This window comes from Ascidia mentula, chromosome 6, assembly GCF_947561715.1.
Source record: "Ascidia mentula chromosome 6, kaAscMent1.1, whole genome shotgun sequence".
In the NCBI taxonomy this organism is placed as follows: domain Eukaryota; kingdom Metazoa; phylum Chordata; class Ascidiacea; order Phlebobranchia; family Ascidiidae; genus Ascidia; species Ascidia mentula.
The window spans coordinates 18,271,200-18,294,191 of NC_138571.1; the positions used below are offsets into that span (position 1 = coordinate 18,271,200).

The window sequence follows — 22,992 nt, forward strand, 5'->3', positions numbered from 1 at the left end:
GTCAGGTCGCACTGCTGAAATTAAGCCGGAACACCGTTCCCGGACTCCACGGCTGGTGTGTCCAAAATGCTCACAATTTAATTGTAAGAATGCTTTTTTACTTTTAACCCATATGACTAAAGGAAGAACCAAAAGTATCAAAAACACTCGGCGCGTTTATGGGTTCCCACGCACGATTTACAGTTGCCAGTCACTGTTTCTTTTCTTTTCGTGGCATGTCTGTTCACTGCAAAGTTTTTTCTCTGATTTTGTCAAAACAAAGTCACTGGAAACCTAAACCTATTTGTTGTCAGGCCAATAAGAACATATGAGTAAGGCTAATCTTAAGTTAGAAATTGGTGGTTACTTACATGCTGCCAAAATGCTGTAGACACATCAAATAATTACGTATGATTTTATTAAGATATAATGCATATACTTGTTAATATCATTTGTGTGACTTGCATGGAAAACAACTAGTTTGCTGGAAAGTGGATAACACAATACACATGACAGGGTATTATATCATTTGGATGGCACATAAACAAAAAGCAGCGACGTTCTGCTTGAAGAAAGGTTAATTTGGTTAGTTTTAATACATAATAGGTATATGAAAGTGAAAAATTTTTACTCGCAAAATCAACCTAACCAGCAACACTTCTTTTGCGTGATAAAAATGAAAACTAAAATGTTAATTTCAAAATATTATCAACCTTGTGTCAAAACTGCAGTAGGCATAGGATTGCAATATCATGGATTCTGCAAATATGAAATGAATATTACTTTCAATACAAAAGCATAATCTGAAAGGCACAAAAACTTATCAGTGGGTAATTTTCCCAATTGTTTTACGCTTGTTTACTGTGTGTGCGACGACATATTAAACAAAAAACCACCACGATGCCATTGACTGCGATCATTGCAATTGGCAATAGATAACATGCGAAGTATGTGTACTGAAAAAACTTCCAAATTGCTTTGTAATCCTGGAGCATAAAAGTGACAAAGAAACTTCCTCCACAAAACAGTTTTACAAAAACCCAATGTAACCTGTAGAAAATGTCATTGCCTTAAAATACTTTCAGTGTTCCAGATACATGATTTTACAGGTTTTTCAGTGTTTTTTACTCACATATGAAGTACTCCTATAGTCGTTTTATTGCTTATAAATCGTCTTTGTAGGAAGAAGGACATTTCCTCCAGGAATGCTAGGATTGGCATAGACATGAAGCACATGAAGTAGCCAGGCTTAATTCCGTGCCACAGTGCACTGAACAAAAGAGTAGCCACTGCCCTGCAAAATTGTCAAAAGTTCAACATGTTTCATTTTGACAAATAAGCTTCAATTAAAATCACACTGGTACCTTAAGCCTTTCCTGTGATAAGGAAACACATTGCTTCGGTAAATAAAAACAGCAAGCCACCACTGTACAGTGCAGTTCCAATAGCGAAAAGTTTTCCAAACTGAATGTTCAAGGATGACAATAACTGGTCTTATGCTTTCAATAGTTTTGAAGTCATATTCTGTTGTTTCTTTTCCCACTGTGGTGAGGTTAATATGTTCGCTAAAAATTAAAGGTTGAAAATTTCGCCATTGCCTCCAACAACAAAAACACATATGTATCTACGATATAAATTTCATTTTCAGAATTCGCATGTACCAATTGGTGTATGAAAACACAGTAATTTTTCGAGAATTAGAAAAAAAAAATTTTCACATACCTACATAGCCTCCAGATCAGTTAGCTTGGAAATATTTTATTACGATTTAATTATGTTTTTGTGAGCTGCACAGATGGCCACCGTTTCGACCAATAAGGTCTCCTCAGTGCTTCCACTAAGTTGTGGTGAATATACAATTACTGTTACCTGATAAGCATCAAACTAGGTGCAACCACACGGAGGAACATTAATTTAATTATGCTATTGATGGTGAAATTTACCTTGGGGAATGTCATACAACTTAAGCAATACTTACCCTTCAGCTACAGTAGGGCCCTTTCCAGTCGAAGGCTTGCTGTTGCTGGGATACATGCCCAATCCAACCAACATGCATATCCCTTCTCCCAATAACCACACCACTACATATCTTAACTGATATAAAAATCCCACAGGAATAATATGTTGAAACCTGTAATTAGATTTTCAATTAAATGCAATTTTTTGCGAACCTTACAGGAATTGTAAAATATCTGGTACTCAACAATTGATATAAAAAAAAAAACCTGAGTCAAAAAAAGCAAATAAGACTGTTTAGTGACCCTGATACATTACCATAGAGTTATACGTGGTACTCAAGATAAATCCTAGACAGTTTCAGCTTATTAAATTATTGTCTTTTGTTTTTCTGCCAAAAAAATTAGCTGGTAGTGGCAGAAAGAAAAAGTTACAACTCACCTGACATAAATGGGATCTTCAATAAAATCGTGGCTTGTGAAATATTTCATGTCGGTAAAAACAAGTCCAACAATTAACATACACGTTGCAATAGTACTGATCAGGGTCTGTCTTTTCAAATGGTTCGCAATTGGACGGTAGCCAGAGTTGATCATGTCACTGTAAGTTTTGTATTTGTATATTGGACCTACAACATAATGCAAAATGCAGTGTAAAAATATTGCAAGGGTTTCCTACACAAAATTATTGATATTCGTTTAAAATTAGAAGTGCATTATATTATTTTTTACTTCTGTAATATCACGGATGTTGAAAAATTTGAAGAATGCCATATGCAACTGGAGCAGTTTCCTGAGGCAGGAAATTGTTTTCAATACGGGAGGAAACTATTAATTGACACAAGGATTGTGCTTTTATGCTAAATTATAACTTGATGTGTACAGGCTACAACATACATCAAGTCATACCTACCACTTCCACAATTCCACAAACACCCAAACCATGTATACAAACAATATATACATGCAAACAAATTCCTACTAAGATTGATGCATAGAATCTATGACAGAAATATGTAACATGTCTCTCACCTGTAAATAAGCCTGCAAAACATGTCATGTAACAGGCAATGTTTAATGCAGTTGGCTGGTGGTCAAGTTCCAGAACACCTGACCAATTGTATTTGTCATCTTTTTTCCCAAGATTCTTTTTCCTTTTATAATCATGGACCTCGTATCCAACTAAAATCATCTAAACGTAGGATTAGGTGTGTTAACAGCTTGTACAAAACAATCACTAATTTAGTGATTTGAATTAATGGAGAATAAAACGTGTGACAGTCTGCATGCAATAGATAAATGTAAGTGCATGTGTTTGATATAAAACTCTAGTTGTGTTCCTACAATTTAGAAAACTATATTCATATTACAGTAAGTTCTGCAAGTAGAATTACTAAAAATTTGATTATATTTACAAATTGTGACAACAAAAGACACATTGAATGTAGGATAGGTAGTGATTCAAAATTATGGCAATTTAATTTTTATTTGTACCTTTAGAGTTGCGACAAGCATAAGACTGTTTGCAAGATTCTTTTCATTTCGGTAAAAGCCAAGATGCGGAGAAGTTGAAAAAAAAACTCGATATCCCAAACAAAAAGCAAAAATAACTTTGGGATCTTTGCTGCAAACGAGATAAAGTAAATTTTTATTGTTATTATTATTTTCGAGAAGCCTTTTTTACTCTAAAATGCTTTACGAAAGGATGAGACATCAAAAAATTGCTTACATTGATGGATTTGTAATCATCCAAGTTGCTACAGCCACCATTGTTGCAAAATGAAACACATCGTAGCCGCAAAATAGTATTATTTGGGTAACTCCCACCAGCGAAAACGCATACTGACAGTGTTTTCGCATGTGAAAAATACGAAAAAGTGCACCAACAAAAATAGATGAAATGAGGTACAGCGCAAAAGAATACTCAGGTTGGTTCAGTGGCATGTCCGTTTCTCTCAAGTTACACTTCACTGATACATCTGGAAATAAAGCATTAACAAATATGGGTTTAGACAACTTTTTCCAGCTGAAAAATTGTAAAAGCTGCCGAATTTATGAGCAAAGTTTATTGAACGCGCAACATTCCTCAGCAATTTCTTATTAACAACCTTCAACTTGACACAAACAAAACAAACACGTCTTTTTAAAAATAAAATCCCCTCCAGCAGTTGTTACTTCAAGCTGTTAAGGCATTGGTTTAAAGTTAGATTCAATAAAAAAAATATTGTTTTTAATGGAACAACAGTATTTCAAATTTACCTTACAAAATACCCATGCGAAAACGTTTTGCATAAAAATGCTTGTTTCGCATTCGAAATTAATGACGTTTTTCAGTGTTTTCTTCCTATTTTACTGAACCCAAAAAGAGTTGAGGTTTGTATTATCGTCACGATATCTGATAAAGTAAAGCCTAATCGATTTATGTTAGACACCTTGGCTACTTTTTGTGGTTAAAATCCAGGGCATTCATGGACGACGTCTGGTAAACCTTGTTAAAGTGACATGGATTTTACACAGAAAGTTTTTTTTCTATTTCGGAGAAAATGAGGACTTGATTTTTATGCTAAAAGCTACTTTACTGGCCACAAAGTGCGTTGGACCTGTCGCAAAATAGCCTCATCATTTTGATAGTTGCATGACTGGATATAACCTTCATAGTTTTATCGGCGTCAAGGTCATTATTCTTCATGGTTATTGTTTTTCTGCGTTGCATTTGTCAGACGTTTAGGTGAAAAACAAACAATCATATCATTGCTAATCTATTTATTTCATATATAACAGTGCAAAGCAACAAATTAAATTTATGCATAAGGTGACAAATTGAACCACGAAAGTATAATGTGCGCAATAGTCTGCATACCAATCAACAAAATCACACAGTTAAAAACGAATTAAACATTTTGCTTGAAGACATAAGTAACATATTTTTAAATAGACTTTTTAGCGGTAAAACGTGACAGTGCATACAACATGGCAACTACGCCATTTGTCACGAGCACAATTACAGGCATTAGGTAACATGCAAAGTACGTATACTGAAGAAATTTCCAAATGGCTTTATAATCGAGCAACATAAAACTGATAAAAAAGGATGCAAAGCAGAACAGCTTCAGCAGTGCCCATTGAAATCTGAAGAAATAAAATATTTTTTGTAAACAATCTCTACATCAAAAGTCTGTTGTTCTTCCAAGATTGACGGAAAAAAGAAACACATCGTATTAGTTTAATGCTGTTTTGCTCTTTGTATGTTGGAAATGAAACCCTTATAGACTCCAATTGGCAAAAGATAAAATCGCTTTGATTCACACATGAAGCTTAGATTAGGTTTACAGGCATTGCAGTCTAGCTCGGTTAGCCACTTTCAGAAAAAGTGCTGCAATGCCAGTAACGAAATTACATGAAACAGTATGTGTTAAAGCTAAAAATTTTATTATCTGTAATTATTGGTTGCATCCAGATCGGAAACCTTTTTAAAAAAAACAACCATTTCAGTTTCTGTATGACTATTTATTTATAGTATTAAGATTTCAGATAAAATCCTCACAAAAAAGTGAATTAACCTACACTTTACTCACATGCGCAGCATATATTTGATGTATTTTCCATGTATGTAGTGTTTCTGGAGATAGAAACAACATTCCTCGAGAAAGGCGAAATATGGCAAAGGCATGAAACATATGAAATATCCTGGCTTGATTCCATGCCACAGAGCACTGAACAAAAGGGTAGACACAGCCCTAAACACAAATATGTTTTATATGGATTTTGACAGAGCTTGTCATATACATATAATGGGCAGGGCATCTTAGGCTGATAAATAGTAGGGATGCACCGAGAGTTTGGTTTGCCAAATTTATTCGGCCGAAACCAAAGCTTTTATAATTATTCCGAATTTTGCAAAAATATTCGGCCGAAACCGAAACTTTTTTACTGCATGTAACACTGATATGCAAAGTTTAGAATCATTGTTCAAACTGTACTAGTTTGTTTTAGTTGTTAATTGTCACCGAAATCAACTTTAAGAAGTTGGTAAAGCATTCTTTAAGTGCCAATAAAAGAATGTATGATAGGAACAGATCCATTCCAGCACATGTTTTGTTTAAATTTATTTCGATTTTAAAGAGATGGACACCAAAATTAATTTCGGCCGAATTTGTTCAGCAACTTTTGCCGAATATTCGATACCGGCCGAATAAAAAAATGCTGTTTCGGTGCATCACTAATAAATAGTACAATTTCTTTTTCACCGAATGATTTTGAAATTATGAATTAGGTTTGCTATAATATACCCTTACATTATATTCTAGTGTATTAGTCACCAAATTATGAGCAATCCAGCAGCGTGGTAACAAACAACTTTATTTTTGACAATTATATATTACAATCAACTATGAAAACACAAATTGGAGAGCTGCAGACCGGGTGTGTACATGCACTGTTTCAACCTGCAAGGTCTCATCAGTGCAGCTATTGACTGCGGCACTGCGCTGGATTTTACACTAGCAGGCACACAGATTTCCACTTTGTGGTACCTTTCAGTCAACGCCGATCTGTTGGGTACCCTATACTGAGTACCGAACAACAGAGATGAACCACGGTGGAGCGCACTATAGCCAAACGGATCTGCTTGGTAACCGATAGTGCTAAGGGCAAGAACACCAGTGCAATATATGTGCAAAAAAAACCACCCCCTGTCTGCAGCTCTCCAATATTATGGCTTTTTTTGCACATAGAAAACACAAATTGTTCTTCAAATTAGAGAGAATTTGTACAACCCTTTGCATAAGAGACAAGCAAATGGGATAATGAATTGTCAAATAAAGGTTATTTAGTGACCTAGAAGCCACAATTAAATACTCTAACATATCAAAATATATATTTGCAACCTATAGACCAAAAAACTTTCCAATTTAGGACTTGTGCTCTGATGCATAAAAAACATAATTTGTTTCGTTAGCCACCTTGTGACATTTAGATTTAATGACAAAAATGTCTTAAAGAAGACAAAAAACAGGTAACAATGTATGGGTATATCATGCTATACTTATATAATGCTATATGTTGGTTTTGGGGGTTGATAGGGTTTGCTATGTTGGCCAATGGTGCAAGTCAAAACACTTTCCAATAAAAGCTTTGGTATGCTCTACGACAACAGCATGGCATTAAATTACAGCCCACACAAATTACCTCATGATTTTTGAATGGGAAGGAAACACATTGCTTCGGTAAATGAACTGAGCCAGCCACCACTGCACACAACAATTCCAATGGCGGAGGGTCTTCCAAAATGAAACGTCAGCAACAACAGTCATTGGTTTAATGTTAACAATAGTATTGTAATTGTACTGAGTAGACTCTTCTGCATTGTAGCTAGTCCCTGACTTGTCTCTAAAATATAAAAAAGCCCATCATTTGTACACATATCCATACTATCAAATCAATGGACATAAATTACATTGGTAGAATAACAACTTTTTATCTCCAGAAAATATTTCGCGATTAGTTGATATTAAAATCTTTAACTTTGCAAAATATCTTGTCTAGCAAAAGCAAATGAACCAATAATAAAATGATCTGCAGTCAAGTCACACTATTTTAATCTCTCAGGTCTCATCAGTGCAGCTGGTGATTTACAGCTGTTGCTTAGCCATGGTGTGTTCTACTGTGGTCTGGTAATTTTGTTAGCTACAAAAATTATATTAGCTAACAAAAATTATCAAGAAATGGTAAGAAATATATTTTGTTATCATTTTTTCAAAAGGCAATTAACAAACTGCACTTATACAACCCCCAATTAGTCCAGTAGTTATTAATATTTCAGGGCTAATGCAGTCAGCTGCTTACCACTTAGTACCTAATCAGTACTTAAAGAGTTGCCACACTTGTCCATAGCATAACATAATAGCAGCATGTCTTGTATACATTTACTCACTCCTCAGGTAAAGTTGGGCCTTTTCCTGGGTTAGGGCAGCTTTTATCCGAGTACATACCCAAGCCAATCAACATACAAACAACTTCCCCCAACAACCAGACCACAACATATCGGAGTTGAAAGAAAAACCCCACCGGGAGGACATGTAAAAGCCTGAATATAGAAAAAAAATATTGTTTGCTGTTTGTATGGTAGTTAGTGTTGTATTCTAGAGTCACAAACCGTTTGTCAATACAAACGATAGGCAAATTTTTAGGGCCAAATGCAAACAAATAATTAATGCCAATCAACACATACTGAGGTGTGAATAATTCCACAGGCTCAAGCCACATTACTAAGACATATTAATTATGCTGCGAACATAAAACGCCTTGTTGTAGGCTTTACTGTAGGGCAGAAAATGATACAATTACACAACAGTTGGTATTTTTGGCACTTCTTTACGATGAATGCATGATTACAAAACTGCTTTTTAAGGTGCTTTGAATCTGGTATGAAACTTACCTAACAAAAATGCCATCCTCAAGAAACTGGTTGCCTGCAAAATACTTCAAGTCCAACAATACGAAACATATAGAAAGAATACCAAAGGAGGCTGCCAATTTAACAGCATGACTTTTGATGTGTTCTTGAACTGGTTTGTATGCAGAGTTGACCATATCATGGAAAGTTTTGTACTTGTAGATTGGGCCTGCAACAAAATAAAATACACAAATAGAATTTGAAAGAAATATCATCGCAAACCATTTTGAATTGTTTTTGTTTTATTTTGTTTGTATAAGTACAGTAAAATGTAATATTTCCTGTGGAAGGAAGTGTTTACTGTAGTTTTATATGGAAACGTAATGAGAATTGCCAGCTAACATATATTTACAGTAATGCCAGACACAAAACACACAGTTTGGCTTATGTCTTTTTCAACAAAAATGTTGTAAATAAGTATGAAGCTAATATTATGAATTTTGAGAGCTGCATACAGATGGCCACTGTTTTGACTTAAAAACATTTTACGTTTTTCGCAGCATTTACAATACCTGTGAAAAGGCCTGCAAAACATGACATATAACATAGTATGTCCATTACTTTCGGTTCAGTATCAAGCGTCCCAAAACCTGACCACTTGTATTTTTCATCTGCAGGCAATTCTTTCTTTTTCATGCGATAGTCATAAACCTCATATGCGACCATAATCATCTAAACATGGAATTATTGTTTAAATAAAAAGAACAAATTGTTACATAGCATCAAACATGAGATAATTTTTTGTATGTACCTTTAGTGTTGCTACAAGCATCAAGCTATTTGCTAGATTGCTTTCATTTCGGTAGAAACCCAGATGCGGGGATGTTGAAAAGAAAACTCGATAAGTCAAACAAAATGTGAACACCGCCTTGGGATTTGTTCTGCAAAACAATTACATCAAAGGTAGCACACTTTTACGCTTGAGTTTACAAGATATAGATTTTAAGTTTAATCAAAATCAAATAGCCTACACAAAAGAAATTGAATGGCATGGGCACTGATAAAACCATAAAAGTCAAGTTAATCCCAAATATAAGCTTCTAAATAAATAAAACTTACATTAAAGGGCTCTTGATCATCCATGTGGCAACAGTAACCATACAAACAAAGTGCAACACATCAAATCCACAAAACAGTATGATTTGAATCAGTCCGACCAGTGCAAACACATATTGACAGTATTTTTTTATTCGAAACACACGGTAAATAGTACCAACCAATGCAGATGAAATTAGGTACAGTGCAAATGATTGTTCGGATTGTGAAAGAGGCATTCTATGCTGAAATAAATAAAACAGAGGTCCTGATAAAGTTTTGCGTTAGGCTATCTCTTACATCTGTTGCACGTGCGTCACGAGACTACATTGGCACAACTACGCGATTTTCCATCCTACATATTTTATATGCTTTGAAACAGGACGAACATAATCACCAAAAACGGAGTTTTATGTTTTTGTGCCAAACGAGCTTTTTTGCAAGACGTTACCGGTTGCGGTGTACGTGTAGTCCGATTTTTTTGTCAAACATCGACATCATTTGCACTGATATGAATACAATCGGTAGTAACTAAACTCCAAAATATATGTCCTTAAACTTTCTAACGTTTTTAACTTGATAAAAGAAGGTTTGTTGACAGACCGTCTTATAATAAAAATGAATCGTGCTGATCACATCACGACTAAATATCCTGACCAACAAATCGAACAGCATATGTTACTGCCACTGATCTCTATAGAGTCTAATAGAGATCAGTGGATACTGCCAACCACTTCTACCACCTTGGTGCTACATCTGTTCACACCTTCGCCTACCGATACATAGAAAGACCTTTATCTGTTCATGCCTATTTGCCCTGAAAAGTGTACAAGTAATGTTTCGGGTCCAAGTCCAAAGTACAATTAGCAAAATTGGAAACGTGGATTTTATCTTGCAGAACCCATGTTTCCTGACTTAACTCTGCACATAACTGGAACGCAGACAAAAAGGGTGCGAAAGGAGTTAAGCGTTCCTGCAGAACTCCGACAGTCTGCCAGAACTTGGTGGTACGCGGCGACGTTGCATTTATTAACCTCCAAGTGGCACGTGCCACAAAAAGGTTGGGAATCACTGAACTGGAGCAATCAAACAAGCAGGCAGAGCAAGAACAAAATACTTGAATTCTTTTGGTGGCCACAATGACATAAGAACATAAACAACGAACACTTCCCATGTGCAAACAGTTCCCACAGTAGTAAACCGAATTCCCTACCCTACCGTATCTTTGAAATCTATGGACACCCTTTGTATAGCAAGTGTTTTTAGCTGCTTCACACATGCGCACAATAATGCAATAGGAAAACATTAGAAAAAGTGTCATAGGAGATGGCAAACGAGGTAGTTTTTTATTAAATATGGCCATTTATTAGTTCCAAGGTAACTTGAATGAAAAAATTCTACTATTTACGTCAACAACCCACATAAAAAATTTATGAAACGCGTGACGCACTTAGATAATCCGAAAATCACTCTTTCTTGGCAAATAAAAACATAGTTTACGGTGGTCTGACATCACTTGACGTCAGGGGTTACAGTTGAACACGAGAGTTCACATATCACGTGAAACGATATATATTGTTCAGTTTAGTACGAAACTACTTTAAATGCTCAACAATTTTACAGTTACATATGACGAAGAACTTTTTATGCAGTAATTTTGATGCTTCATCTTTGTCTGCAGTTGCAGATTTTGGATGGACTAAACAAAAAATTGGCTATAAAATTAACTTAGGCCTAATTGTCATCCCTAAACCATAGTCGTTTCCGACGTAGTAAACATTTGAACTCTTAAAAGGTTAATACAAGGTCGAGCTAACAAAATTGCGCCAAAAATTACATTTCACATTTCTGCAAAAAATGCTCATTCTTCACGTGTAGTTCTTAAATATAATGTTTTTCTATTCAATTACGCAACAGAGAAAGTTTCCTTTAAGGTTATAATAGAGTTGTTCTTGGGTTCCCCAGGACGGAAATCTTCCGCGTAATACCGAATATCTTTGTCCTAATCGATAATCTCCAAGACCAAGCCCCACCCATTCGTTGTAAACGTCCCTGCAAAAAGTAAGGGTATTGGGGTCTCAAAATTTACTAAAAAAATTAAGGAACGATGGTTTTTGTTGACTACACATGATGACCCGGCTGCTAGTGTGTGTTGCTAGCGTTTGCAACAGTTATTTTTTGTTACAGTTTTTCCACCATTTCAAAAAAGTTTTCTAGAAAACAAGTAGAAATTTAACAATATACTGCAATTATCTGTAGCGATTGAATCAAATTGAATATTCTGTTGTCTGGAGGGTGTAACTGCATCGACGTAACAGTAGCAATATGTCCACTGGGCAATTTACAGTGTGAACTGCGGTGTGAAATAAATGAACAAATACCGTATAGGAACCCAAGTGTTTCCGTAATCTCCCCAAATCGCTGTAGTGTTGCCATATGGAAACAATTTTTCATAAGAACACAAGGATGTGAACCTTTCATGGCAGTAATCGAAGGCCTGTTGCCATGTTAGCCCTGCTATGAAGTGATGCTGATGAGTCGCTTCTGCGATAAAAATATAAGACTTGTCACGACAAGGCAAAAGTATGATTCATATTACCTACTATTGTATGCACAGCATGCCAGCAACACTACAACTTTGGAGCCGAATGTGAAATAAATGTCAGGTTTATAGTTTTTCAAGTAATATGGAAAGAAACATGGTTTATGATAGATATGCCGCCTCTAGGGTACGTATATCCAACAACTTATACACTATATATACCCACAATGCCTTGTGGGTATAGCGCTACTTGATACAACCATGTTTCTTTCCATATAACTTGAAAACTATAAACCATGGAGCGCTACATGATGCAACCTTCCCCCGGTTTTTATAAGCAATTTTTAATACACGTCATAGCACGTTTGCTATGTAACACAAAGGTTACAAATGGTCGCCACAAATTGTGCACTCAGTTCTTACGCATACAGGAAAAGTGTAGACACTATAATGAATATTGTGTGTCGTGCTGGGCAAAATATGAAAGTACAAACATCACCTTCAACACATTGTACTTGCAGCAGTTCATCGCAAGAACCCCACTCCCATTTCGAATGATTGCACTGGATGAGATACTTTGGTTTGTTGTTGCAATCCAACAGCTTTAAACGCATCTACACGTAAAATGCCTCATTTACTCAAGAAAGAACCGCTTTAACAAAATATATTTTACTTCTGCGTCGACCGGAAGTTCAGTCAAGCGGGTCGGGTATCCAGCATACAAACCAAGCTGTCTGCAAACCACGTTTACTACCTGAGGCAAATCGTAGTCTTGAACACCATCCTTCGAAAGGTAAAGCGGCGATTAATTCTTATATGTGCAAAAACAGCCATAATATTTATTGAGAGCAACAGACAGGGTGCAGCTGTCTGCAGATCACAACGATTAATTCTTTGTATCCATAATTTGACTAAGAATAGGTTCACAGGTTTCACAGCCAAGGCGTTGCAGCTGATCCAGCTTGGCTGCGGAGCCTGTTAACCTAATGATGAGAATACGAGAGATGCCGTATAGGCGAAATATATACCTTCTGTAAACTTGGTTGGATGATTTAGCAACAATCTAGACCAGTCCTAGGAATTACTTAATATTCATAATTTGCGTTCATATGCACTTAAAAGACTGATTTTAGACAAGGGCCATCTCAGTTTTATTGTTTAATTTCATACCTTGCACACAGTTCTCCATCCAAATAACGGTGGTCCGCTATCGTCGCTTATCAGCACATAACCGTATGTGTCACTAGTCAAAAGGAGTGGGGCTGAAAATAACATTATGATAGTAAACACAATATTCAGACCCGTATACATTATTGGGGCAGTTGATATATCGTACATTATTTTTTAGCATTAGGTGCCTTAAGATTTTACCATGCTTTACACAGCACTTCAATGATGATTTTTATAGTATTTATATAAAGTATAGCATATAGCGTTGAGAATCCGTCATTTATTAACGTACAATAACAAGAAGATTTTCGGCACTTTTCTGTCTCATTTGGTGATCCTTGGCATGGCGAGACATCGTAACCACCTGATTCACATGTTCTGGACCTGTTCCTTGTCCCATCACCACATGTGAAAGCCGTCGAACAACCGGACCAAGAACCCCATTCAGCCCAATCTGGCAAATGGGAATTTTGTTTGGTAAATTAGTGACGAATTTTCGTTTCATAGATGTAAGGATTTCGACTAAAGAAGCTTCCAAAAGCGAAAATATAACTCTGCAATTACTTTTATTCTACTTTAACAGAAAAGTTAAGAAAGTGTAAACCAACTAACACGCTTTATTTTTTTCTTTCAAGTAATTTTTTCTCACAAAAATTTAACATCAGTGCACTCATAATGTTACAATACTAACAGGCCTCTAATGAGTATGTGCCAATAAACATTACGTGGACATCTTGCTCTGTTTTCACACAGTGAGGTTTCGCTGTCTGTTCCTTTGCACATCCACTCTTGTCTTCCCGGACCACACGTTCTCGTGCGAGTTCGGTGGCCGTCGAATCCACAAGTTACGCTGCACGAACTCCAAGCCGACCATTCGCTCCAAGGTAGGAGAAAATCTATGGAGAAAGGTATTTACCGTGGGAGTTTGGCATTTTAATCTGCGTTGAATTGCTAGAGTGTACTTGACAGCTATACAGACACATTGAAATTACAAACGAAAAATCTTAATTCATCGTCACAATTGTTAACCGTATGCACATGTAAAATGAAAGAAGAAGGCAAACTTGACACACTTCAAGATACTATCAAAGGATTTTACCAAATTTTGGATGGTGAACTTGATCACACATACTATAGAGGGAAACAAACGTGCTGTCAACGCCACATGCTGCAGTTATGGTTGAAAATTTATAAGCTTACTTGCAATATACCAACGGCATTTCTATACCTTGTACAGAGTGCACGGTTTTGACACAGATGCCTTCTCCACTGGGAATATCAGGGGAACACAATTCATCATCCGTGCAAGGTGGGTTGCAAACCGTGGGGACGAAATCCTGACAAAATTAATACAATTAATTCGGCAAATGGAATTGATTTCATGTTTGAGAATGTTTATCACGCAACAAAGATTGTTTTTGCAACTGATAAATATCGTCGGTGTGCCAAACATTGGGAAGATTGCTCATTACATAGGATATAACTGCATACAGAAACATTAGATAAATTAAATATTAAACAATGTACAAATTTCGTTACTATATGTGAGCCAAAAGCGCACATCATGGGGTAACTGCCTTGTTTATAATAAGTTTGATGATTATTATCTTTCGGGTTTAATTACATTATTCTGAAACGCTTTTTTTATGTTGCATTATTTTGCGAAAACAAAAACTTTTTTAAAAATTGTTCTATGCTCATAAGCTTACCTCCGGAAGAACGTTTTCAAAGCACTCGCGATTGCAGTAAGTCGAGTGTTCTTTTTGCACAAGACCGTGATCTTGTTGTAACCATTTACCGTCCAACAACACCCAAGTAGGTCGGCCACCAACGAGTGATGAACGATCATCCGCATTCAATTCACATATTTCGGCGTCACTGAGGTAGTTAAACGACTTGCACCTTTTAAACAATATTTGTGCTCAGTTTAAAAATGTGATGAAAGTTCGTACATTGGGTAATGCGAGGTTTAACCACGACAGATATAGTTTGTTCACAGACAGCAAGCAAACATGGAAATCATATAATTTTTATGTCAGCTACCGGTCATGATCGCACGTCATAAAATGTACAGCAGTAAACATACACTAGAAAATTAAATGTGTTGTTTATGCACAGTTTTGTGCATATTTAACACAATTATTGTGTTCTTTTTGGGACCAACGTGTTGCTGTGACAGTGAATACACGGTTGGACACACAAATACACGAAAACAACACATTGTTCGTGTATTAATGTGTGACCGAACATTTAGTGTGTAATAGAAGTGTGCATATGTATGTTACTGTGCTAACACCCTTTATATATACCGGCTTTTGTGTAATTAAATTACCGCAAATCACACGTTTCCAAACCTCGTCATGGGCTGTTAATTGATTAGTCCAAAAGTTGTATTGATTCGTTATGTATAGTGGGTTGAACCATGTTTACTCTTGTTTAAACTACAGTTTATTGCTTTGTAATGAAATAATGTCACTGCTATATTGACTTAAGGTACACCACACATATATAACCCCAAGGAAGTTTATTAATGTGAACTACATTATAATCAAAAAAACTCCAGACAGGTCGAACATCGTAGTCGAAGAAACATATTTTTGTTAGTTTGAAAAGGATGCAATGGCAATCCAAAGCCAATGTGTTCCAACGATTTGACAGTTGTTGTTTCACCCACCCTGACTTTATATGCCAAGTATTTGGGGCAAAATGAAAGGGTTGAAACATTTTGCATGACAAATACCACAGTGTGTTCTATTATACAAATATGCTTCAGTTTTGCAAACACAGGATAAGATTCTAATAGTCCAAATTCCAGGCAAACAAAATCCCTTGTGTCCCATTTTACACCATCCACTTGAACCTCTGTTGCACTAAATATGTTATGGTTTAGTTTTTGTTTGACTTTAGCCTTTTTAGATAATTACCAGGATATCATGTTATCGTGAAAGTCATAGGCTGTTGATAACAGTAGCTTTACCTCCGCAGACAATTCCATCTGATACATTCCTTGAGAAAAATAAAAACAAACTCATTACAATTTCACAAAAAAAGTTTTGAAACAGTAAACTTACCTCTAATGTTTTGAACACCTCCACTTAAAAAATTGGAAACTTCTTGCTTTTGACAAAAACTCATGTAACTTGCATAGTACTGCTGATGGTATGCCATAGAGTAGGGGGCATTTTTAAAACTTCGATTGGTCATGGCCTTTTGAAAAATTGGTGTTTACCTTCATAACGCATGCACCAATGGTGACGAAGTGGTCCAAACCTAGGAAACAATGAGTTTGCAATAATGCAATAAACACTTGACTACAGAAAGAATTACTCCATGACTTGGTGTGGCAAATGAACCATGTAATGGAACTTTGGTGTAACATTCTCTGCACCGTACTCATCCAGGAACAGCAAATGATGTTCTTTAATTAGAGCGGAAAAAAATGAAACGTCTTTTGGCTTCCATGAAAATGCCATGGAGCAACAAGCTATTTGTAATGCAAGACGCATGCATCTCCATTTCGCATCATCATCTGACACATAACTTCCAACAATAAAAGGTAGTATATGGCATAGATTTATTGTTTGAGCTGCTGCAGAAAACAGTTTGCAAATGTAAGGCAAGTAAATAACATAAAACAAACAACTTACCTGATTGGTTAATTTTATGGCCCCGAGTATTTAGCATTCTTTTTTCAATTTTTGAAGGTCTGTCAACATTTTCAAACCCATACAAATCAAGTTGTAGAATTTGTGCATTAAACCAATTCATGGTAAAAATCTTTAAATCATCAACACAGTGCCTTAGAAAAAGCTTAATTTCAAAAGAAATTGCTCCCTCAAACAAAACATGCATGATATCATGAGGCAAGCAGCGACAAATGTCAAAGTAAGGAGCCTCATTAAGTATAGATAACCGATTTATGCCCCAGTAAGTAGACCAAAAAGCTGATGTAGTGGCATTCAATGACACATTTTGGATGATAGCACAGTGTTCCAAATGTTGCTCAAGATTTCTCATTTTGCAATCATTATGTGATGCATTAAAAAGATTAGTAATGTAAAAAAAATTTTTGTATTGGTCAAATTTTGTTTACATTACTTTTGTAATCATTTCATTGACATCGGCAGTTTTTGCACAATAACAATAACGGCACATTCTTGTGGCACCACCAACCCCCTCTTTAAACCCACCAACCAAATTGGCTGCTGGTGTATCTCCAACAAAAGCCACCAATGCCCCTCTAAAATGACGCTTTCCATAACAAGTATCGAATTCAATGCCTTCATCCTATTTCAAATAATTGAAAAATCACTGTCAGGATTACTACAATACTGTGTTAGATATGTACCTTTGACAACTGCTTTAGTTCTTCAACAAAAGGTTGCAATATGACATTAATTCCATATTGTTTTATGTATGATGTTTTTGTGATAGCAAACACTTGAATCATATGAAGAGTGGATCGGTGCTTAGGGTTTATGTTAAGTAAAGTCCAATAAAAACATCCTATAAGAAGTATTACAAATGAATATACAAATTTTTAAAAAATGTTATAATCTACATTAAATTACCAAGCTTGTGTTTGGATGCTTTGGATCCAAGTGGATTTGCAATTTCAATGTCATCATAATATGCTAAAATCTTTAAAGTTGTAGAATGGCTAAGGATTGGGTGTTGTTTGACAAACTGTCCATCATTAAAGTCAAGTATACTTGTAAAGCATTGTCTTTCTTGATCTATTTCTGTCATAATTTCAGGACTTTTTAGGAGCACCTGGGATACAATTATTGTACATGTTAACTGTTTTAAGCAACTTTGACATGTGCTATCTTACCTGGAGAGTTTGAATCATTGAAATATAATAAAACTTGTCATTTAATTTAACAATTTTTTTTACTTTGGCCAAAGCATGCCTTTTTCTAGTTGTTTTTCTAGTTGTTTTCCAATAACTTCCTAGAACTACAGGTTTGGGTTCCTAAACCACAAAAAGTCATGTTATATAGGCCTACACAAAATATTGCAGATTATAAAAAAAATTACTTACAAAAAAGTTTAGCATTTTATGATAGTATTGTTTTCTGTAGTTTGCAGAGGACATCTTTGACAACAGAGAAGTTGTTTCTGTATCCAACTTTATTGTGTCAACAATTTCTTGTTTACTCGACTGATTTAAATTACACTGAACAGACCTTTCCAAAATTTTCTCTCGAAAGTTGCCTGTAACTCTTTTCAGAAAATGCTCTAAAGTTGATGAAATGCTGTTGATGGTTGTGTCGTTTATGTTGTATTGTGCTTTGAGTTGCAACAAGAACGTCATGCAATCGAGTGCTAAATTGGTAGGTTGGACAGGAGGTCTACTTGAGGTTGACTCAGAATTCGAACTCAAAACAAGGTGTTCTGGTGAATATTGTTCTTCTTCTTCAACAATTTTATGCATTCGTATTAAGTGTTTGTTCAGTGAGTTCACTTTTGTGTATGTCCGATGGCAAAATGGACAAATTATGCGAAACCTACTATGGTGTCGGTGAAAATGTATCACGTGCTTGTAGTACTGGTTATTATCAACCGTTTCAAAGGCACATATTGAGCAAATTAATCTTCCCATGTTTCGCATCTGAGCTAACCTACTTTCTTCTCCACCAGCACCTATGTCACATCACACAATTGTACACGGACTGCCGTTATAGTCACGTCAAAACAGATTAAAGAATTATAAATTTGTCCGACTTGTCAACAAGAGTTATTTTATTGCAACTTATACTTTTTAACTACATCATTGCAATGATTTTATGATCTGCCTCGTAATATTTTTTGACAGGTAAGGAAAATAAAATAAAACGCTCAACGAGCAATATAATTTTTATGTGTGAAACGTCACAAACAATATTGTCGTCAAATTGCACAAGAACCCATGCTTTCGATTTTTCGGCCTTTTTGGTTTGTGCGTTTTGTGATGAGGGTTTGTGCGTTTTGTAAAAAGGAGTTTGTGAGAAAGCAATGTTTTTCTTGGACGTGTTGATCGAAAACGACCTAGCGGAGGTCGCAAACGTACTTAAAGGTAAGCAATTGGTTTATATGATGTGTTTGAGTTTTTTGAAAAATTACATAAAGTCCTATGTTTTAGAGGAATGTATCGAAGAGAATTGTCTTATTATGATAGATGAACAAATGCTAGAAAGAATGGGAGTAAAGTTAGTATCAAAATGTAATTATGTATGTGGTGTACATTTTGCTTGCAATGTAATGGTTTATTGTTTAGGCCTATGGGCAAAAGGCTTAAAACACTTAAATTACTGAAGGAGCATCTGCATGAAAGAAAAAGTAGTCAGGTAAACTAAACAAACATCCATTAAGACTGAAACTGCCAGAAATTAGAATGACAAATTATGGGAGCTATAAAACTTTTAAACATACTAGGCCACCCACAAAATTGTATTTTGACGCTTAGGCTGCTTTGTTCTACATTTTACCTTGTACTTGGAAAAAATAAACTTTGAATTATTTGATGTTGTGTATGAATATTAAGCAAAATATGCTTTTAATGTCGCAATTGAAAGAAACTTTCTAACCTACAAATGTAAATCCTGCCAATGTTGGGTACTCATGCAAATGCATAAAACATGTCTGTTTTGGCTACAAATATAAGTGTTCATCATTTACTGTCTAGGATAAGAAAATGGAGCCAGATGATGGAATAGAACCAACACTAGATACCAGCACCAGCACTGTTCCTCTCAGTGAAAGTTCAGCATCCAGTGAAACAGACTTACCGTTTGAGTTGCCATATCCACAATTTAGTGCAGAAATTGTGAAAGCAGAAAAGGATGGTGACATTAATTTAGTTCGGTCAAAACTTATTCGACAAAGTGCAAAATTTTTCATGAGTTTGAAATATGATTTGAGGCCAGATTATGACAGAATATGTAGACACCTCATTGAAAGATTTCCCCAATTGGAAGACACATATTCATTTTCAGGAGCCTTGCATAACCATGTATGTGAAGCATTGTGCTTTTTTGTGTAGGACATTGAAGTAGAAAAATATGATACTACTTAGTAGTGGTTGATTTAAAACATGATTTACTCAAATTTAAAAAATGTTAATTTTGGTTGGGCTGATTTAACACATTTGTGTACTACATAAATACAGAGTCGACTGAAGAAGGACTTATCGCAGAGTGTAAGAAATCAGAAAAGACCTAGGCTTTTGAAGTCCGACAGTCCGATACGACCAATTTTGGACCTAAATGAGAAAGTTGCATCCATCAGTGGAAGTGACTTGCACTGTGTCAAAGTGCAACTAACAAAATTAGGAGCGAAGAGCAGTATTTTAAATGAAGTAAGTTTTCCCAAACAATAATGAGTTTATAAATCCATATACTAAATAATTATATGCATCAAAATTATTATAATATGTATATATAAATTGTTATATATATTCTTTTTTTATTAGGATCATATATCAAACTTGCTGGATGAAATTTTTCTTTACTATAAAAATTGGATGTCTACTCCAAAATCTATTTCTGAAATTCGGGAGGAGTTTCCATTTCTTGAGTTACCAATAGTGGTAAAATTTGTTTTCTGTTCAATATTATATTAGCTAAGCAACCCATAAAGTCAGTAAAACATTTTTTTTGATCAGTAGTTTAAATATGTACTGTTATGTGCTTTATAGATGGTTGTACTTTGTGGAAAGATGCTTGGTCACACCGAATTCCAGCAATTCACATTCATGAACTTAAGAAAAGTTTATGATGTGTGAGTAAATATTAAACTGCTAGATTTGCCAAACATTTAAAATTTCTTCCATCCTTAGAATTGTAAAAATTATGAAGTTGGAAGAGGATGAGGACGAGCCAGAGGAGATGAAAATTCTGTCAGTGCTGAAATATGTGGAGAAGTATATTATGGGAAAGAATGACAAAAGTATCTTTTGTGAGTTGGATGTAAGTGCATAAAGCTTTGTACTGTTTGCACATGCCAAGATACCATATTAACTATATATTTTTGTAGGAATTGTCCAAACAACCTTGCATTGTAGTAAGCAGTACTGGAAACACAATTAGTCAAACATTCCTTGCGGTTGACAAAGAGTTATTCTCGGAAACTCGTTTTCCAGACGTGTTTCAGACAATACAGCTGTGGATAGCTGCACATTACAACTTTAACATCGAGTATGCAAAACACAACAAGGCCTTTGCATATTTTCTTGAGGACACCATCCTCAAAGAATGCGGTTCCGCCAGCATACAGCGGCAGACCACCAAACGGCGAAAAACTGAGGACCTTTATCAAAAAATGAAGGGTGCTGGATTTGTTTTTTAAACCAGCATGTGATTTATGCAATAAATGCATTCGTTTGATTTCTTTGTAATTTGTGACACATTTTTAGTGTGTAAGAGGTTGTCCTCTCAGGCAACACAGAACACACGTGTTCTTTTGAGAAAAGAACACGTTTTTTGTAATCTGCACAGTTACGTAAACAACACACCTGCAGCAAGTGTGCTCCGCTTACTGTGTTATATCGGAACAACACACTTTTAAGTAACAACACGAAATACTCAATAGCACACTAGTCCTAGTGAAACAACACGTTTCTCAAAATTAGGCGTGTTGTTTTGGAGGACAAAATTGCGTGTCAAAACAACACACTTGATTTACTAGTGTACAGTTACCATGGCAACCAAATCGACGGTGCATGACATATAACAGATTGAACACATAAAACAAAATATCTTACGAAAAAGTCGCAGTTTAACACCTACCTTGCACATCTGACGCAGAAAAACAAGCACTGGTGAAAATCGTAGCAATTGACAGACCTGTAACGACTCCCTACAAAATAATATCCATCTTCACTTCGGTCTGCTTTTGCCCCAACCCTCCACTTTCTAGGCGTCATCGAGCTTTGTGGTGATTGGCATTGACTTGATGCAATCTTCATTAAGGTTGTACACAGCAATACGTAAACAAAGTTCCAAAGCATTTCCTGATCAGATTGAACTCTTTGAATAAGTAACGTGATCACTAAACAGTCCTGTGGTCATTTTCTATAGTCAAGTCGAAATGTTGACCGCACTGGCCTACAGCAATCCATCACCAACGAGAGGTTAATCGGCGACTTTCACGGTCCAATAGCTTTTAAAGAATAGCCGAATGAACGTGCGCTTAAAGTGACTGGTAATTTGGGGGAGAAGAAATAAGGAAAAAGAGGGCATTCTTTCAAACAACGTCTAAAGTCGAAAATACTTTAAAATACCGTCGTTTTTTACATTTCAGAGAAGTAAAACGGTTTGGAGTTTTGAAAAGAGATCTACGTAGCGGTTATATTGTCTTACATGGAGAATGATAAACAATTTTCCCCAAACAAGAATGTGGATTGTAAAAAATGGTACTTACATAACTATAACATTATACCAATGCCTGCATGGATGAATATGTTTACAAACATATACTTCCTCATACATTGGTCGTGGTAATTATGTAACATATCTAGGTTATGCAACGCACATCGTATTAAATATTAATGATTCGTGAGTTTTGTTTGCGGTGGTCCTATTTTTTCGGTTGGCTGATTTGGTTAAGTGTTGGTTCTGAGCATTTAACATCATCGCATCTCTAATAAATCTTGAGTAATTTCATTTTTCTGCGCAATGTCACACAAACCGCACTGCACATGCTAAAATGCTTGTTTCGTGATTATGTGAATGTGTGTAGTGAAAATTTTATAAAAAATGCGTTTGTCACAATTGAAAGTAATGCGGAATGACAACCTAATTATTATTGTGTATAAGCTGCAGACAGATGGCCACTGTTTCGACCTAAAAGGTCTCATCAGTGCAGCTGGTTTAAAA

The 22,992-nt window shown here is 35.7% G+C and overlaps 4 protein-coding genes across 6 annotated transcripts; 1 reads left to right on the forward strand and 3 right to left on the reverse strand.

Annotated features, from left to right (window-relative positions):
• Window positions 1-414: 414 nt before the first annotated feature.
• Window positions 415-3,908, reverse strand: LOC145905797 (membrane-bound acylglycerophosphatidylinositol O-acyltransferase mboat7-like). Its single transcript, XM_082993085.1, has 8 exons — window positions 3,664-3,908; window positions 3,429-3,558; window positions 2,967-3,126; window positions 2,377-2,563; window positions 1,958-2,110; window positions 1,344-1,544; window positions 1,112-1,273; window positions 415-1,029 (listed from the first exon to the last, which is right to left on the reverse strand). The coding sequence occupies exons 1-8, from the start codon at window positions 3,876-3,878 to the stop codon at window positions 828-830; spliced, it is 1,410 nt and encodes a 469-aa protein (XP_082849211.1). The 5' UTR covers window positions 3,879-3,908; the 3' UTR covers window positions 415-827.
• Window positions 3,909-4,688: 780 nt separating this feature from the next.
• Window positions 4,689-9,664, reverse strand: LOC145905796 (membrane-bound acylglycerophosphatidylinositol O-acyltransferase mboat7-like). The gene is made up of 8 exons (XM_082993084.1): window positions 9,448-9,664; window positions 9,140-9,269; window positions 8,901-9,060; window positions 8,371-8,557; window positions 7,867-8,019; window positions 7,122-7,322; window positions 5,510-5,671; window positions 4,689-5,063 (listed from the first exon to the last, which is right to left on the reverse strand). The coding sequence occupies exons 1-8, from the start codon at window positions 9,660-9,662 to the stop codon at window positions 4,862-4,864; spliced, it is 1,410 nt and encodes a 469-aa protein (XP_082849210.1). The 5' UTR covers window positions 9,663-9,664; the 3' UTR covers window positions 4,689-4,861.
• Window positions 9,665-15,384: 5,720 nt separating this feature from the next.
• LOC145906421 (uncharacterized) lies at window positions 15,385-17,942 on the reverse strand. Of its 3 annotated transcripts, XR_014402820.1 has the most exons (7): window positions 17,707-17,942; window positions 17,484-17,641; window positions 16,783-17,422; window positions 16,463-16,724; window positions 16,207-16,405; window positions 16,060-16,141; window positions 15,385-16,005 (listed from the first exon to the last, which is right to left on the reverse strand). XR_014402820.1 is itself a non-coding variant. In XM_082993838.1 (4 exons), the coding sequence occupies exons 2-4, from the start codon at window positions 17,150-17,152 to the stop codon at window positions 16,336-16,338; spliced, it is 702 nt and encodes a 233-aa protein (XP_082849964.1). In that variant the 5' UTR covers window positions 17,153-17,422; window positions 17,484-17,942; the 3' UTR covers window positions 15,385-16,335. The 3 variants fall into 3 exon arrangements, 2 of the variants coding, with proteins under 2 accessions (XP_082849964.1, XP_082849965.1); XM_082993838.1 differs by having other exon boundaries at window positions 15,385-16,405; window positions 17,484-17,942; XM_082993839.1 differs by lacking the exons at window positions 15,385-16,005; window positions 16,060-16,141; window positions 16,207-16,405 and having other exon boundaries at window positions 16,610-17,422.
• Window positions 17,943-18,470: 528 nt separating this feature from the next.
• Window positions 18,471-21,463, forward strand: LOC145907363 (uncharacterized). Its single transcript, XM_082994780.1, has 8 exons — window positions 18,471-19,193; window positions 19,260-19,326; window positions 19,395-19,464; window positions 20,286-20,474; window positions 20,589-20,705; window positions 20,814-20,896; window positions 20,955-21,084; window positions 21,152-21,463. Exons 1-8 carry the CDS (start codon window positions 19,133-19,135, stop codon window positions 21,461-21,463), a joined length of 1,029 nt encoding a protein of 342 aa, XP_082850906.1. The 5' UTR covers window positions 18,471-19,132.
• Window positions 21,464-22,992: the final 1,529 nt, after the last annotated feature.

What these genes read in the sequence shown, in the direction of transcription:
- LOC145905797 (XM_082993085.1), bottom strand. Translation starts at nt 3,878, where the DNA reads ATGCCACTGAACCAACCTGAGTATTCTTTTGCGCTGTACCTCATTTCA. An exon ending in ATGATTACAAATCCATCAAT is followed by an intron (nt 3,559 to 3,663) that starts GTAAGCAATTTT and finishes TCTCGTTTGCAG; the next exon opens with CAAAGATCCCAAAGTTATTT. An exon ending in GGCCCTACTGTAGCTGAAGG is followed by an intron (nt 1,545 to 1,957) that starts GTAAGTATTGCT and finishes TTTAATTTTTAG; the next exon opens with CGAACATATTAACCTCACCA.
- LOC145905796 (XM_082993084.1), bottom strand. Translation starts at nt 9,662, where the DNA reads ATGCCTCTTTCACAATCCGAACAATCATTTGCACTGTACCTAATTTCA. An exon ending in GAGGATGGCATTTTTGTTAG is followed by an intron (nt 8,020 to 8,370) that starts GTAAGTTTCATA and finishes TTCTATATTCAG; the next exon opens with GCTTTTACATGTCCTCCCGG. An exon ending in GGCCCAACTTTACCTGAGGA is followed by an intron (nt 7,323 to 7,866) that starts GTGAGTAAATGT and finishes TTTATATTTTAG; the next exon opens with AGACAAGTCAGGGACTAGCT.
- LOC145906421 (XM_082993838.1), bottom strand. Translation starts at nt 17,152, where the DNA reads ATGAGAAATCTTGAGCAACATTTGGAACACTGTGCTATCATCCAAAAT. An exon ending in CCATAAAATTAACCAATCAG is followed by an intron (nt 16,725 to 16,782) that starts GTAAGTTGTTTG and finishes TGTTTTCTGCAG; the next exon opens with CAGCTCAAACAATAAATCTA. An exon ending in TTGCCACACCAAGTCATGGA is followed by an intron (nt 16,406 to 16,462) that starts GTAATTCTTTCT and finishes ATTGTTTCCTAG; the next exon opens with GTTTGGACCACTTCGTCACC.
- LOC145907363 (XM_082994780.1), top strand. Translation starts at nt 19,133, where the DNA reads ATGTTTTTCTTGGACGTGTTGATCGAAAACGACCTAGCGGAGGTCGCA. An exon ending in AGAGCAGTATTTTAAATGAA is followed by an intron (nt 20,475 to 20,588) that starts GTAAGTTTTCCC and finishes TTTTTTTATTAG; the next exon opens with GATCATATATCAAACTTGCT. An exon ending in GTATCTTTTGTGAGTTGGAT is followed by an intron (nt 21,085 to 21,151) that starts GTAAGTGCATAA and finishes ATATTTTTGTAG; the next exon opens with GAATTGTCCAAACAACCTTG.